The 15,527-nt window shown below is 35.7% G+C and overlaps 1 protein-coding gene across 1 annotated transcript in view; it reads right to left on the bottom strand.

Moving 5' to 3' along the window:
* LOC136855595 (transmembrane protein 104) overlaps positions 1 to 15,527 on the bottom strand; it is a 42,089-nt gene that overhangs the window by 14,453 nt on the left and 12,109 nt on the right. Inside the window, exons 3-5 of the mRNA XM_067132688.1 lie at positions 8,506 to 8,791; positions 3,539 to 3,665; positions 770 to 859 (exon numbers count right to left, since the gene is read on the bottom strand). Of these exons, the coding sequence (XP_066988789.1) occupies positions 770 to 859; positions 3,539 to 3,665; positions 8,506 to 8,791 (503 nt within the window). The remainder of the gene's footprint in view (positions 1 to 769; positions 860 to 3,538; positions 3,666 to 8,505; positions 8,792 to 15,527) is intronic.

The following is a 15,527-nucleotide window of genomic DNA, read 5'->3' as shown; positions in this document are numbered from 1 at the left end:
TATATATTAGTATTCTTAAAATAACCTTAGGTATCATATCTTTAATGACAATCACTATCATTCAAGCCTAGAATAACCTACAACAGCTCTACTGAATCTTTGTGAATGTTGTTTCAATTCAATTACCTTAAATCTTCATAATAGTTTCATTCTTGCCTTCACAAGTCTTATACTGTAAATTTTATTTTGTACTCAGACCTTTTCTCATATACACATATATATATTACACCCTCAGCATTTACGTAATCAACAGTAGCTGGTAACCAAAGAATGCAGTACAAATATAAAGTAAATTTATAAATTATTTTTTTGGTAATGTATAAGAATGTTAAAATCATAATTATTGCAAAAAGTACTGTAATTTATCACATCTGTCAACATTGTAATTTATCACATCTGTCATGAACGCAGGTAGCATTTATATTATTCAAGATCATTCAGTTTCATCCTGTTAGGCTATCAACTTCCTATGTCCCAGCAAACTACTTTTGTTTGCACTTTTAATTCCACTTTAAACTTCAAACTGAGAGAGAGAGAGAGCATTAAAATTATATGTTACAGTTACTAAGCTAACTGAATACTATCCAAACACCTATGACATCTGAAATTAAATTAATGCTGAAAGGCTGACCACTAAAAAAAAATATAAAAAGCTGAATTCTTGTGTATAAATTCAATATAAACTCAGATCTCTAACTGTGGATAATAAAATGAAAAGGCTTCAAAGAACCTCTTTACAGACTAAGAATACTGTAATCAATTTCCTTACCTTTTGGGTAAAACAGTTTAGCCATCTGGCCCATTTCTATACATTCTTGAATGGCATAATATTCACCAACGGTGCGTTCAATTACACCATCTGAAAACAGAAAAATGTTAAACAAAAACCATACTGCCAGCTGTTTCAAATTAATTGTACAGTAACAACACTTAACCTGAATTTGATCAATAACTTTACGGTACACTGATTCATAGTCAATCAACTTGATGCCAATGCTACCAGCTTCTCAGTAGTATTCCATACATGCACTTCAACAGTCAACCAAGGAAAGTGCTCATCATTATGTTATTTCCAAATTTACTTCCTCCTCTTATCAAGTTAACAATGTACTTAAATAGTTTCGATCTGGAGGTACAAATGGGCAGAATATCAAATAGAATTCCTTGGAAAAATAAAAATAAAAATGATTTATGATCAGTACCCTTAATGAAGAATACTATTTTCAATCCAAATTACTATGGCTTTTCGTCTTTATCTCTGCAGAATTACATTATCTCCTCAGCTTCATATTACTTTGTTGTACAGCTTTATAATAAACCATTCTGCAAAATACTGTTCATATCTTGCCAATTAAACTTCTGTGGCAACATGAGACCAAAATGGTCAGATCATATTAACTTTCTTGGAAAAATTAAAATAAAATGGTTTATGATTAGTATATTCCAGCTTATAATAAACCATTCTGCAAATTCTATACCATACATGTACTGTAACTCTTCGAAGGCCAGTAAAGACACCAAAGCAGAGTCCATTCATATACTATTTGAACAAGCGGCCCTTTCACTGCAAGGAATTAGGACATATGTCATCTGAAAGATTATGCAGCAGACTCCCTTCTACATTGGTGGCTATCTGTGAACCAAATATGTGGCAATTCTTCCAGCTTATCACTGTAGGCGACAGCATAAGAGTTGTTCTTCAGCTTTCTAACCTAACCTCCATACATTAGGTCCACTGATGTTCAAAAATGGCTATCCTATGCAAGGACCTAAAGGTGGAACTGGAAAAAACCCCACAGCTGCATTAAGCAGCAGCAATTACAAGCAAGAATGAGAAAAGGAAGCAGGAATGAGGTAAAGTAGGGCTAAATAGTGAATGCAGCTAGGGGCGAAAGGATTGTTGAACACACCCTTCTGTAATGCCTACAGTGCACCTCACAGTACTAAACCCATAGGAACAGGACTTGGATGGAAGACCTCTCCGTGTAATTTGGAGTGCCCTACAGGAAAGGTATAGGATTGGTATAGGATTTTCCCTTTCCAGTTCTTCTTTGGTCCTTTACAAGTACTTAAACTTGGATGGAAGGCAAAGAGAAATTTCTAATCTTTTGAAAAATATATATCTATAATGTTGAAAAAAAGTTAAATCTGCCTATTTTTCTTATATGAATTCATTGAAAAGACTCGGAACAAAATGAACTTGTATTATGATGAAGGTACAATGGTAAGATTTTAAAGCTTGTTAATGCGTTATTGCTTTTCTTGCTTGTTATTATATCTCCTTTGAAACCTAAGCTTCCGGGACCCTTGGAGATTTCATCAGGAGACTTGACTGTATCACTGCTACCACAGGTAAGAAAGTATTCCCAAAATAAGTTCGTCTGAATCTACTCAAAAGGATACCGTCCTCATGAAGGTTCTGATCTCAATTTGAAAAACAAAGTTTGCTATTTTTTACATTTCAGGTGATCTTCCAAACTGAAACACTTAGATGAATGCCAGACAAAAGACAGAAGATCCACCCTCAATTAAGTAATGGCTAGATTGTATCTCTGGGAAAAAAAATATGCAAATATTTAGTTTCAAATATAAGGAGAAGCTTGGTCTGTTTTTATGGAAATGATTTTGTTACAATTTTCATTAGTTTTTAAAGGATCTACTAAAGAAGTTTGCTATCACAAGTAAGCTTAATTTTCATGTATTAGTTTGTGAACAGCATATTAATGTGTCACTCAGGCACTAAATGTGTTGCAGTTTCAGGAGAATATTTTCATGACGTATAATGTGCTTTGCCTCAAGGCATTTTGCATTTTTCTTAAGTTGTCATTTTTCTCTGAATAAGGCGTATGTTTATTGTGGCTTTTCTCAAAAAGAAAAAAGACATTTTCATAGGTTAGGAAATGTCATTCTTAAGTATAAATGAACTTGTTCATATGAATGTACACATGCCCAGAAGTTGTCTTTGGGGCACAGTAATGAAGATGTCACCAAAAGGGTACACAGGAAGTTTTCCAGTAGATCCTCATGATGTTACATCCCTTCCCTTAAGTGAGCACGAGGTCCAGTTAGCCCAGCTGGTAGAACATGCTGCCTTTCTGGTTGTCAACTTGTTAGGCAGAGGCTAAATCTGTTGTCTGGAATTGTGTCCTTGCTCAAAACGAGCAACAGATATGCAAATACACTTTACTATACCAATATTACCTTGTATTTCAATCGTCCTGCTACATCAAAGAATCCACAATGAAATTACGCAACACGAAGGGGATAACAATATGCACAATACACTATCTACTTTACATGAATTACAATTTGAAAAAGTTAAAAAAAATCTGTACTGAAGGGATAGAAATCTGGAAAATATTTTTGTTAATCTTTCACTACAAAAAAATGCAACAAAATAATTACAGTACAGAAGTTGATATATTGTACTGACTTGAAAAACAAGTACAGTAAGCCTAAGTTAACATGAACACATTGTAGAAACATGAGCAGAAAAACAAGCATTCAATATTACAACCAAAAACATATGCCAACACACCAGATATGAGAGGTAATTCTTCTTCATGCTCCTCCTGATCTTCAGAAGTGTCAGTTGATCGTTGGTCAGCTTCTGCTTCTGCATTTTCCAAAGTGCGATTGACTAGCTCATCTGCTACTTGTCCTCGCTGGAAAAAAAATACTCTTAATCAAGACAAAATATGTAGAATTGAAACTATCACCTAATATAATCATCAGAATAACGTAAGTAGAATTTTTGGTAACCCCATGCAGAGCTTTTCAAAAACTGCAAAAATTTCCCCCAAAACAACAATACTGACCCAAGCTACACCAACACACACACACACACACACACACACACACACACACACACACACAAAAGTTCATGAAAATTTAAGAAATACAATACTATCTCACTGTGTTTGTATATTTCAATAAAAATTTGTCATCACTTAAAAACTCTATAGCATTACTATAGTAATTTCTTTTTAGATATTACCTTTCATATCTAAAATCTGTGCCATTCAGATTTCTCTCTCGGCAATTACATTCGTCATCTGAAGTTCAAATGTACAAAAGGCAATACTTCTATTTCCTCAATACTGTACTAACCTATTCTGAGAGCAATTTATATCTAATATATCAAGAGACATTGCACGGGTGATGTTATTGTACCATGCTATCTACAGGGAAGACCATGGCAGGTATATCAAGAACAACTTGAGGAAAACATTGGTGTCCATCAACTATCAGTAGAGGCCTCTATAGTTTATCAAAGACACAGGGGAGTGAGTTAGTTATAACTGATTTGTTTAACCAGACCTCTGAACCCATTTAGGGTTCTTCTCAGGCTGGAAAAAAAAAGGGGGTAAGAAAGAAACAGAGGTGGTAATAAAGAAGAGCTAAACAGCAGGGCTCTAAAGTTACTGTATGCAAAGGGAATAGATTGCAGGAATGTTAGAAAGAAGAGTGAAAGAGGAGACTACTAAGGGAATAATAACAGCAGCTGCCTTGATGACAGAGTTAGACCACTGGTAAACTGGTAAACATCCAAAATTTACGACAGCTTAAGGCCTGCACTGCTTTATGCAGCAAAGACCTGGGGGAACAGACAAGCGAAAATGGAGGAGATTATAGAGGTGTGGCCACAAAATGCTAATATTAACTACCTGACTACAGTGGAAAAATACTACTATAAATTAGGAAGTTGCTAAGAGAAATGGAATATTAAATTTAGGCCAAACACCAAGCACTGGGACCTCTGAAGTCATTCAGCACTGAAATGGAAATTGAGAGTAAAAAGGGTTTAACAGGAGGAAAACCTCGCGGTCGCACTATGAAACAACTGTTAGGAGAGGGTGGAAAGAAAGTTGGAAGACAAAATATGAATAGAGGTACAGTAAAAGGAATGAAAGAAGTTGCAAGAGATCTTTTGACAAGCAGCAATTAAACATAACGCATAGGCTGAGGAAGTTTGGATATGTGATGAGAAGGGGCAAGGAACAACTAGCTAAATCAGTTGTAAATATGGAAAACTTGTAAACATGTTTGTAGAAAGACAAGTAAGAAAATAACCCAGAAAATAATAGAAAATGGACACACAATGCACAAAGGCCTACAGCAAATGGGAATTCCAATCCACTTATGATTTATGTCTAAATGTAACATTTTTAACATGAACATTTCCACCTAGGGCTGATAATCAAGTTAACCTCTCATTTCAGTCACTATACAGAAAATGTCAGACATTCTCTCACCCTTCCAAAGATGCATTTTTTTTACACAAGTCTCCCTTATTCATGCAAACAAGAAATGCGTATGTAAAATACATTAGGGCCTGTGTAGTACAACTCTTGACCTCATTCATACATTTGACATACAAGACAAGACTACCTTGTCATTACATGACAATTTCCTAACATTTGTCATAAAAACAGCCGAGTTAAGCTGCTGAACTCCAACAGCAAAGACTAAGTCCCAAGAGGCCATCCAATGCTATCTTGTAACTTCTTTCTAAACCAATCTTCATATTCATAATGAAGTGTGAACCCAGTTGACACAATCGCATTATATTACAGGTATACTGAACTCCTATGAGGTACCTTGGCAACATAAGACCAGATTTTCTTTAAAAATTTCCCTGGGTATTACTTCAATATACAAATTCAAACAATCAATGATGATGTAGGCAGTCTCTTGGGACTTTTCCACTTAAAGTAGAACTTAGGGCAATTATTGCTAAGTCTCCCACTGTTCCAAATTCAGATAACTCGACCAGCTTTAACAGAACTGAATGACGCAAGTTCTCAAAATTTTCACTGAACAGGAATTTTCCTTTTTTAAGGCTGCAAACATAAAATAGAAAATATCACCTATGTATTTACTACTGTCTTGGACAGTTTCATCTAATGATGAGGTCAACAATATAGTTCCTCCAGATGAAAAAATGTTGGTAATTCTGAATTTTTCAACACTTTTCATGAGCAACTTCTGAAAGCATCAGCATTCTAATTCATCACATGCTATGGTGTATGAACTAGCATTCTGCTTATGCACACTGAAAATGAAATAACTTGCAATTGTCTTTCCTACTCTGGTAGAACAATTATTGACCTCACATTAGTCAGTTCTACTGTACACCCATTTCTGACAATGTACGCAGCACATTCACTATCAAGTTTATGCCAAGCCACAAGGAACAAGAATAATCATGCGCTATATTAAACATGCAAATAAAACAATGTCGTTAAAGACAGACCAACCACATGTGTTGTTTAGGAATATAAAAATGTTTCCATATATTAGAAAAGAAAGTTTCAAAGACCTACAAAGAGCTGTATAGGTTCATTGTATAGCCAATACTTGTCAATTACGGGAGTTGAGGGTGAATAAAAACTGGGTTGAGAACTTTTTGTATAAGTAGTAGGAAGCGTGTTGGAGGGAGTTTTAGAGTGTGCGTGTGTGAAAGCATGTGTATCTGCCTCAGCATGTGTCCCACACTAAATAGCAAAGAGAAAAAAGCAGAGGTAATGAAATCTTCATGAATGACTAGCAACAAACTTGAAATAAAAGATCAAGTAGCACCAGTTACTAAAATTCCAGGGTTACTGGAGTGAAGACCATTCATATATCCTTCACATCCATCAGATTCAAAGCAGTTATCCCATATTTAAAGCATATTATTCAATGCTAGGTTAACTGTGACACAGAGATGCAAAACAAGCAATTGACAAAATCACCAGTTTCTTCAAATGCTTCATACAGTCTGAAAGCTATTAAGCTGTTAAAAATGCACTAATAGCCAACAAGATCCATTTAGGAACATTTCTAAGGCTATGAAAGTAGATTCAATTTATTTTCAAGAAACCCAAACCTGCACAGTAAAATTCTCTAAGCAGTCAGTATCCCAGAAAACATGATTAATTATCCCAGAAAACATGATTAATTTCCTGGAATTATACACAGTACAGTATTGTAATGTATTTGCATACATTCTTATTCATAAAAACCAGCTCTTACCCATTTACCCTAAAATACATGAGTAAATAATTGAGCACATCCAAATAAATTATAGCAGCAATCACAATACAGAGTACAGACCTTAATTTAACCGCAGTAGACCCTTTCAGACTTCTGACATCAGAAGTAAGTAAGTATAGCTTAGTTTTACCAGACCACTGAGCTGATTAACAGCTCTCCTAGGGCTGGCCTGAAGGATTACACTTATTTTACGTGGCTAAGAACCAATTGGTTACTTAGCAACGGGACCTACAACTTATTGTGGAATCAACCACATTATAGCGAAAATGAATTTCTATCACCAGAAATAAATTCCTCTAACTCTTCATCAGCCGGCGGCGGAATCGAACTCCGCCCATCGAATGACGGTCTGAAGCTCAACCAACTCGGCCAACAAAGGGCTTCTGACATCAGAAAATGGGTTCCAGTACTATGCTCAGAGTGACCATATCAAGGAGAAATAAGAAAACTCATCCAATGTTTCCTACAGACTGTACATTACTAACAACTTCCCCAACCCATACAGAAAAAAAAAAATAACTAAGTCAGTGACAAGTAACATTAATCAAGACTAAACTATACTGCACCACTTAGATCTATAAAAATATTCAAGGCATTTATTTACAAAATCCTACATACAATAAACAGACCATAGCAAACAATGAAAGCCAATTTTTAAGCAATGTAACTCTGCCTAATCTAAATTTTCTAAACACCACAATAAAAAAAGACCATCTGCTTTCTAAAACCTGAACAATATGACAGCACCCGAACCAAGCAACATTAAACCATTTCAAACATTCCCTGTTCAAGTTATTAGATTTTATGGTTTTTCATCTATAATTTCTTATATGATAGACTAAACACTAAAGGGATCATGGTAATTTTTCTTTAATTTTATTACAATAAGTGAAAAATACAAGTCAACTTCAACATTTGAATTTAAAGCCTGAAAATTCAAGCTTTAATATGTGGCTGTAAAAAGACCATCAAATAGTTAAAAGGACTGCAACAAGTCCATATGCCATACTTCTGTCAATTATCTGCCCAACAATTCTGCCGTAAAAGCTTCAATTTCTTGCCTTTTTTTATGACAACTCCAAATCAAAGTGAAAGCCATTTTGACACCAAATAAAACATACGCATCTTTTACTAACAAAACCACTCCCCTAGATCTCTTAATTATAGGTATAAACCTGTGTCAGTTTTCCAAGCTTCAGAACAAAATGCTATCAGAGATGAACAGTAACAGCAGTAATCCCCAAAACTATGTGCAGAAAAAAAAAAAAAATGCTCGAGCAGTCCTAGCTCTAATTTTTGGTTCTGTATCATGCCAAATTTTTATAAAATGAACAAGTCTCAGCATTTAGCTAAGGAATGACATTTAGACTTCATGATAAGCATTCCACTGAAAAGGGGCTGATAAACATCTAACAAGCGGAGCAACATCTAATAAGACTGCAGTCAAGAATGCCAAAAGAAAAATACCCCGACGGAGGAAGTCATCGAAGTTACGGGGTCGTTTTCGCCGTCTGAGGGCATTGGTGTGGTAGTGACACACGTGGCAGGTGATGTAGAAGCTGTGGTAGGGTTAAGAGTGCAAAACGACTGTAAGAGAGTTGTGTCTGTGGATGGGGAGGGAGGTGGAGAGATATGTTGAAGGTGGTGTTGGTGGTGTTGGTGTTGAAAATGCAGTTGGTCGGGAGAGGACGCAAAAAACACCTTCTTGAGCTGCTTCATTAAATGCGCCAATGGTTGAAACACCTTCTTGATGCTGAAAAAGCAAAATAAGACTATTAATCTATTTTGAATATTAAAATAATTTGAAGTACAGTTTAAAATTTTCTTTAACATTTTTCACTTTTTTATTTAGTTGATGGCGTTTGCCTAATTACAGTACTGTATTTAGCCATGCACATTCGACACAGCTACACGCAAGTTTATCACTGGGTAAATTAATCTGAAGATGACAATGAAATAGCACTTTCTATCTGAAAAATGAAAATAAAACTATGAATCAAGCAAAATAATACAACAGAATTAAATTTTGGATATTAAAAATCAAAAACCACCCATAATTTGATTTTATCTCAGTCTAAATTAAAATAAAACCATTAAAATATCAATACTGTAGTCTGTATTCATCATAACCAGTGTCCAATCCAGGACTTTCACTATGCTAAATAGACAATTTCTCAGTTTCAGTTATATTTAAAACAAAACTTACGCACTAACATTAATAACACCTACAAAAAAGGATTGTGGATTACCACAGAAACTGGATTGTATCTGGCGTAAATTCTCAAAATATGATGTTAGGGTTGTTGGATATCATCTTATCAAGCACGGCTTTGTTTAAAAGTATCAAGACCCTTGATAAGAGTTCTGTTAAGAAACTTGCGATGATCTGTGTTACTAACTGAGAGAATTGCTGAACCTTTCAGAATTTACCAAAGATATAACTTAGAAAGCTGTACATTTTAAACAGGGCTGCAACACAGCAATTTGAGATTTGCCGGCTACCCATTAAAACTAGAGCATACATGTCAAATACTTTCTGACTTATCAAGGAATCAATATTAAAATACTGAACTCCTAACATACTTTGGAGGCTTGCTACAAATATCTGAAGTTTTCTGAACAAGATGCAATTTGAATCTTGGAATCAAGTTTGTTTGCTCCCTTAATGAAAACTCCCTCACATCCAAATATTTCAAGTGAATAAAAGATGATGCCCCAAGGATTTGTACACCTGAACCTCTCTCGACTGACTGATATTTTGAACACAGAATCTCGTGACTGTTGTTCTAGTTGACTGATTGATTGATTAATAGATTTTAGGTATAAATGCCAAGCACTGGGGCAACTAAGGCCATTCAGCTATGAAACAAATTGACAGTAAAAGGTCTGAAAGGTGTAACAGGAGGAAAACCTCGCAGTTGCACTATGAATCAATTGTCAGGAGAAGAAAGAGAATATGAACGGAGGTACAGTAAAAGGAATGAAAGCAGTTGCAACTAGGGGCCGAAGGGAGGCTGCAAAGACCCTTAGGTAATGCCTACATTGCACCGCACGAGGTGCACCGACGCACTAACCCCCTACAGGGCTATTGTTCTAATTAACTTGTCCACCTTTATCATCATCATTACATATTTCACTTTCATGTTTTGAAAAAGCTCAAATTCGTCAAATCCTGCCACGACTATTTTAATCTTTTTTCACATCACACATCCTCTTCAGTGAAAGATTGATTTACAAGTTATAAGACTGATAAGGATAAAGGTATTATTTCAAATTTTTTTTAAAAATTACTTTAATAATAATAAAGACAAATAATAAAGGAAGCCTACCAAAAACTTGAAGTGATGGAAGGGAACATTTTTTTTATGCAAAAGAGGGGGGGGGCAATGCTCCCTTCTCAAAATTAATATAAGATTTTTTGTTATTTAAAGTTTGTGGCGAGTTTCCTTTGTTAAGAAAAAACATGGGAAATGTGTTTATCTCTTGCTTTCTGTAAAATAAAACTATTGTGCCGGCTTTGTCTGTCCATCTGCACTTTATCCTGTCAGCACTTTTTCTGTCCGCCCTCAGATCTTAAAAACCACTGAGGCTAGAGGGTACACTTTAATTCTGGCGTGTAACTTACAGAACTTTTAACAGAACTTCTTTACGAAATTATCAATAAGAATATAAGAGTTACATACCACAGAAAACTGAAGCCAAGTTTCTTATCCAGATTTTATCTTTAAATTTTCATTTCAACCCCTCTGGTGGGGTTGTTTCATATAAACAGGTTTCATCTACCGAGTAATAATAATAATAATAATAATAATAATAATAATAATAATAATAATAATAATGACGTCACATGCGAGCCAGGTCAGCTAATTCATGAATTGCGTCAGACTCAGTAAGACTTAACTTACACTTTACATTCATACTGATGTGGATAGTGCAACCTGATAGGTTACTATTGGAAAATCAAATTTTCTTTCTCCACTAAAAAAAGGGGGTTGGGGGGTCCTGGATATCCAGACGATGACGGCATCAACGAGTTTACCGTTGGCCGGCAATTTCGTGACGTCATGCTTATCTCGAGGAAACGAGAGCGTTCAAAATGCCCGCGCAAATTTCCATCAAGTCGAGTAACAATGTAACAAATTTCTCATGTTAATTAAAATTTAAAAAAAAAAGTGGCAATTACATAATGGCAGGACCCATTGTGTTATCTACAACAGGATTAAATTTTACAATACCGGAAAATGCATTCCGCGTTCCAAATGACGTCATCATCATCAGCTATTCGTCGGCGCTCTAACGTAATGGATGGCGCCCGTGAATAAAGAATACAAGACGAATCGCCAATTAGGGTCAAAGATACTATTATTTCGATCACAAAACAAAAAAATCACGTTCCCACACAACAACATTTCATCCTACATGACGTTGAAATGTTCAGAATTCCTCAAAATAATGACGGTTCCAAGTGACAAACTGATGACTCGTAGAATTTTTTGGTAGTGAAATATATCTACAGAAAAGAGTGCTCTTAATTTTGAGAATTTCTAATTTTTGTAGGATGAATTATTGACAAAGTATGTCACTTTTACTGTTTCATGCTTTGGAGTTTTGTAAAGACTAACATGACATTTCCTTTTTTTTTTAGACTCATGGGCAATTACCAGATGAAGTGACAAGCTTAACATTTTTTGAAGGTTTGTGAACTAGACGGCATGAGTAAGTTGGACGATTACTTGAATTAAGTTAAAAATATATATATATTATTATGTAACTGTAGTTAGCGGTTGTGGTACTCGGCCTGGGTACGATATTAATTAATGATTTTCATTTGTACGATACTAAAAGAGAGAAGCTGATTTGATATCACTACTGATTACAAAACAAAGGGGAAGAAATGACAATAGTTACGCGTTCTGACGAACTTCCAGCTCTCGACAAACCCACAAAACAATATGAAAACATTTACCCTTGCGTTCCTAAATCCTTCAATGCGAGAGAGATTCAGACATTAATTAACCAAAAAGAATCGGTCGCTGCGTGCAAGGTCAACCAGAGAGCATCGAATGTTGTTTGGAATGCCGATGTCAAAACCTGTTCATATACAAACATCCTAACAAAATATGAATTACTTTTTTTTATTTCGTGGGAAAAACAAAAATAAGAACTAGCAACAACAAAACAGTTTTATCAAGTTTTGTATTAGATAATTAACAGAAGATAACAATCAAAATGTAATCATCTGGACTTCTCCATACTGTGGCAAACCACAGATTCAGAAAAACAAAATGACTGAACATAACTCATATCCGCATTACCACAACACTCAGAAAATAAGGAAGTCTTCATTTTTTTATAACAGGACTTTATATTTTCAGTCCTCAAATCTCACTGGACAATCTTAGGGGTGCATATTCTTTGCGTAATAATCTTGAAACCGTCTGTAGCTAGCTTGTGTTGACTACAGTCGTTGGATGTATTATGTACAATGAAATCTCTTAAAATACATTTGGACATCCAATCTTAATAATGTCAACCTATCCTGAAGGGAGACACTTGTAAATCTTGCTATACCTTTCTTGCTTGTATATTAGGTAGATTATGATAGACCTGCAGTAGGCCACTCTGGTAATGACAAGCACAAGTTTCTTGAAAAAAACATATCGAATTGAACTGAACTGAGTACAGAATTTAGGCCAAAGACCAAGCACTGGGACCTATGAGGTCATTCAGCATTGAAACGGAAACAGACAGTAAAAGGTTTGAAAGGTGTAACAAAAGAAAAACCTCGCAATCGCACTATGAACCAACTGTCAGGAGAGGGTGGAAAGCAAGACGGAAGAAAGAATATGAAAGGAGGTACAGTCAAAGGAACGAAATGGGTCGCAGCTAGGGGCCGAAGGCACGCTGCACAGAACCTTAAGTAATGCCTAACAGCGCACCGAGTAAGTGCACTTACAGCACACTACCCCCCTACGGGGTCGTGATGCCCTGGTCGATGACGCTGACACAGCAGAATGATAAAGTGTTCATGATCAAGAGCTGAAGAGCAACTCAAAGTGTAAAAACAACAAAACTTTACTCCCAGACTAAATGCCTAATGTGCGTGCATAAGCAACAACATTAGGGATAAACCAAGTCATGTATCTACCCTCTCGGAGTCCCGATCCAACAAGAAAATACAAAGATGAAGGAAACAGTGACTATGGTAAAAAGATGTGGAAAAATCTTAAAAGGGCCAAGATGTCTGTAATCAGATGTGTCATGGTGTTATAACTCGCTGACTTATGGCGACGGTAAAAAGCGATTAAATACAAATGACTGAAAGAAATTGTTTCTCTCAAAATCGAAAGTAAAGAAGATAATAGACAAGTAAAAAATGCACCCAAGTTTCTTCGGCGCAATCGAGTTCTCTGTACAGCGTGTAATGCTGTATGAAACTCACAGCCGCGGACCATGAAATTCTCAGCCACGGTCAATGAAACTCAGCCACGGCCCGGCGCGGCCTATGTTGTTGGCATCTATAGTGTTGCCAAAAACACGACCATGGCTAACTTTAACCTTAAATGAAGTAAAAAACTACTGAGGCTAAAGAGCTGCAATTTGGTATGTTTGATGACTGGAGGGTGGATGATCAACATACCAATTTGCAGCCCTCTAGCCTCAGGAGTTTTTAAGATCTGAGGCCGGACAGACCAAAGCCGTCACAACAGTTTTCTTTTCCCAGAAAACTAAAAAAAATAAATCAAGGTTAAAAGACACTTGAGGAAACTGATGAAACTCGGTGAAGTGTCTTCCTACAAGTTTCACCACAATCGAGAGAAACAAAACTGTGCTGAAAAACAGCTTTACCTCTAAACTGCCAAGTGACCGTGAAAAACCGTTAAAATACAAAACAGGGAAAATAAGACCAGATTTAAAAAACGTGTACATATTTGTTCGGTCATTCTTCGAGAAAAATAATATATTGACTTGCAAGCTCACATGCAGTTAGAGCTAAAAAAAAAAATAAACAAAGCTTCGAATGCTGAAGACAATCTTTGACTGTCAGTTTCCGTAACCTATGGATAAAATACTAAAAAAGTTCGGCCTTTAAATCTTCAAGGTATCACCATTCATCGCCAGATTAATATAACAGAATATCATTACCAAACCCTAGACCTTCATATTTGCTTCATAGAAAATCAGAAAAGGGGAATAATAATAATAATAATAATAATAATAATAATAATAATAATAATAATAATAATAAATCATGACGATAATAACGTATTATTCTTATGACATCACTTTGTAACTAAACGATATTACTGCAGTTACCATATTTCTTCGTATTAAATATGGCAAAATTCACAGTATTAAAGCAAATTCTTCATATATTTACAATTAAATGTTTCATTACATAAAAAACTATAAAAATATATAGAAAACAATAAAGCAAAACGCTGACAATAATTATAGAGTAATAACCATAAACTAGTTACCAGGTACAACTCTAGACCCAACAACATCCGGGGCCTGGGTAACTGCGCTATAAACGTGGCCTGACATCACTTATACAGAGTGACGGTTAAAATGACGTCACACGGGACGGCTACAATGGCGTCATGTGGGGGCAGGTCTAAAAAGGAACCTGAACAGCACCCCAACCACCCGACGGAGCCCCTCAAACGCTGGAAAACTGAAATCATGATCTTTTGACGTTAGCCTTTCCCCCCCCCCCCCCCTCAAACAACATTCCACCCCCAATTTCTCCCCACCAGAGGGTGTCTCTCTCACGTCTCCCTCCCTCACTTCTTACCTCACAAAGAAACGGTCGTTCATGGCCACTCCTCGTCAAGGTCAACCTCACCAAACACTCGACGTGTACGATAAGGGCGTAAGAACTATTTTACTGATACAATTCACAGTCACTTTTGTCTGCAGGTTTATAAATAAAGCGACATCGTTCATTTTCCTCTCTTACTGTCTTCAAACAAATGTGTAGGCCTATTATATCGCTATCCTGCTAGCAAAATGATTAATGCTTATTTTATTCTTTAAAACAATGTTGTTCATGTTCACGACTGCTTGTGCTTATATTTGAATGAAACTGTTTGAAACAACAGGCACACATCGCAAATCACAAGGGCTGCTCCTACCGATAAAGCTAGTCAACAATGAACTAAAAAAATGTTAACATTGAAATACATAGATTATTTGTAATAAAATGTACACGCTAAAATATTTGTTAACCCGAATGGTACGATAAAATTATATATGTTAATTTTTGGTAAAGTTAAATAATTTAGCTTTGATTAAATTTTGCTTGTAATACTGTTAAAAATGTCAAATTGTATATTTTATCTATTAAAAGATAAAAAATATCAAAGAAGACAAGGCCAGTACTAATTAAATTGGGTTATTGAACATGGCACGGGCTTGTGGGATTTAAATAATTTAAAAGAATGGAAAACTAGAATCACTATTGGAGGCAGTTTCCACGGCAGCAA

Source organism: Macrobrachium rosenbergii, chromosome 32, assembly GCF_040412425.1.
Source record: "Macrobrachium rosenbergii isolate ZJJX-2024 chromosome 32, ASM4041242v1, whole genome shotgun sequence".
Taxonomy (NCBI): Eukaryota; Metazoa; Arthropoda; class Malacostraca; order Decapoda; family Palaemonidae; genus Macrobrachium; species Macrobrachium rosenbergii.
This window is presented reverse-complemented; position numbering and strand designations above follow the sequence as displayed.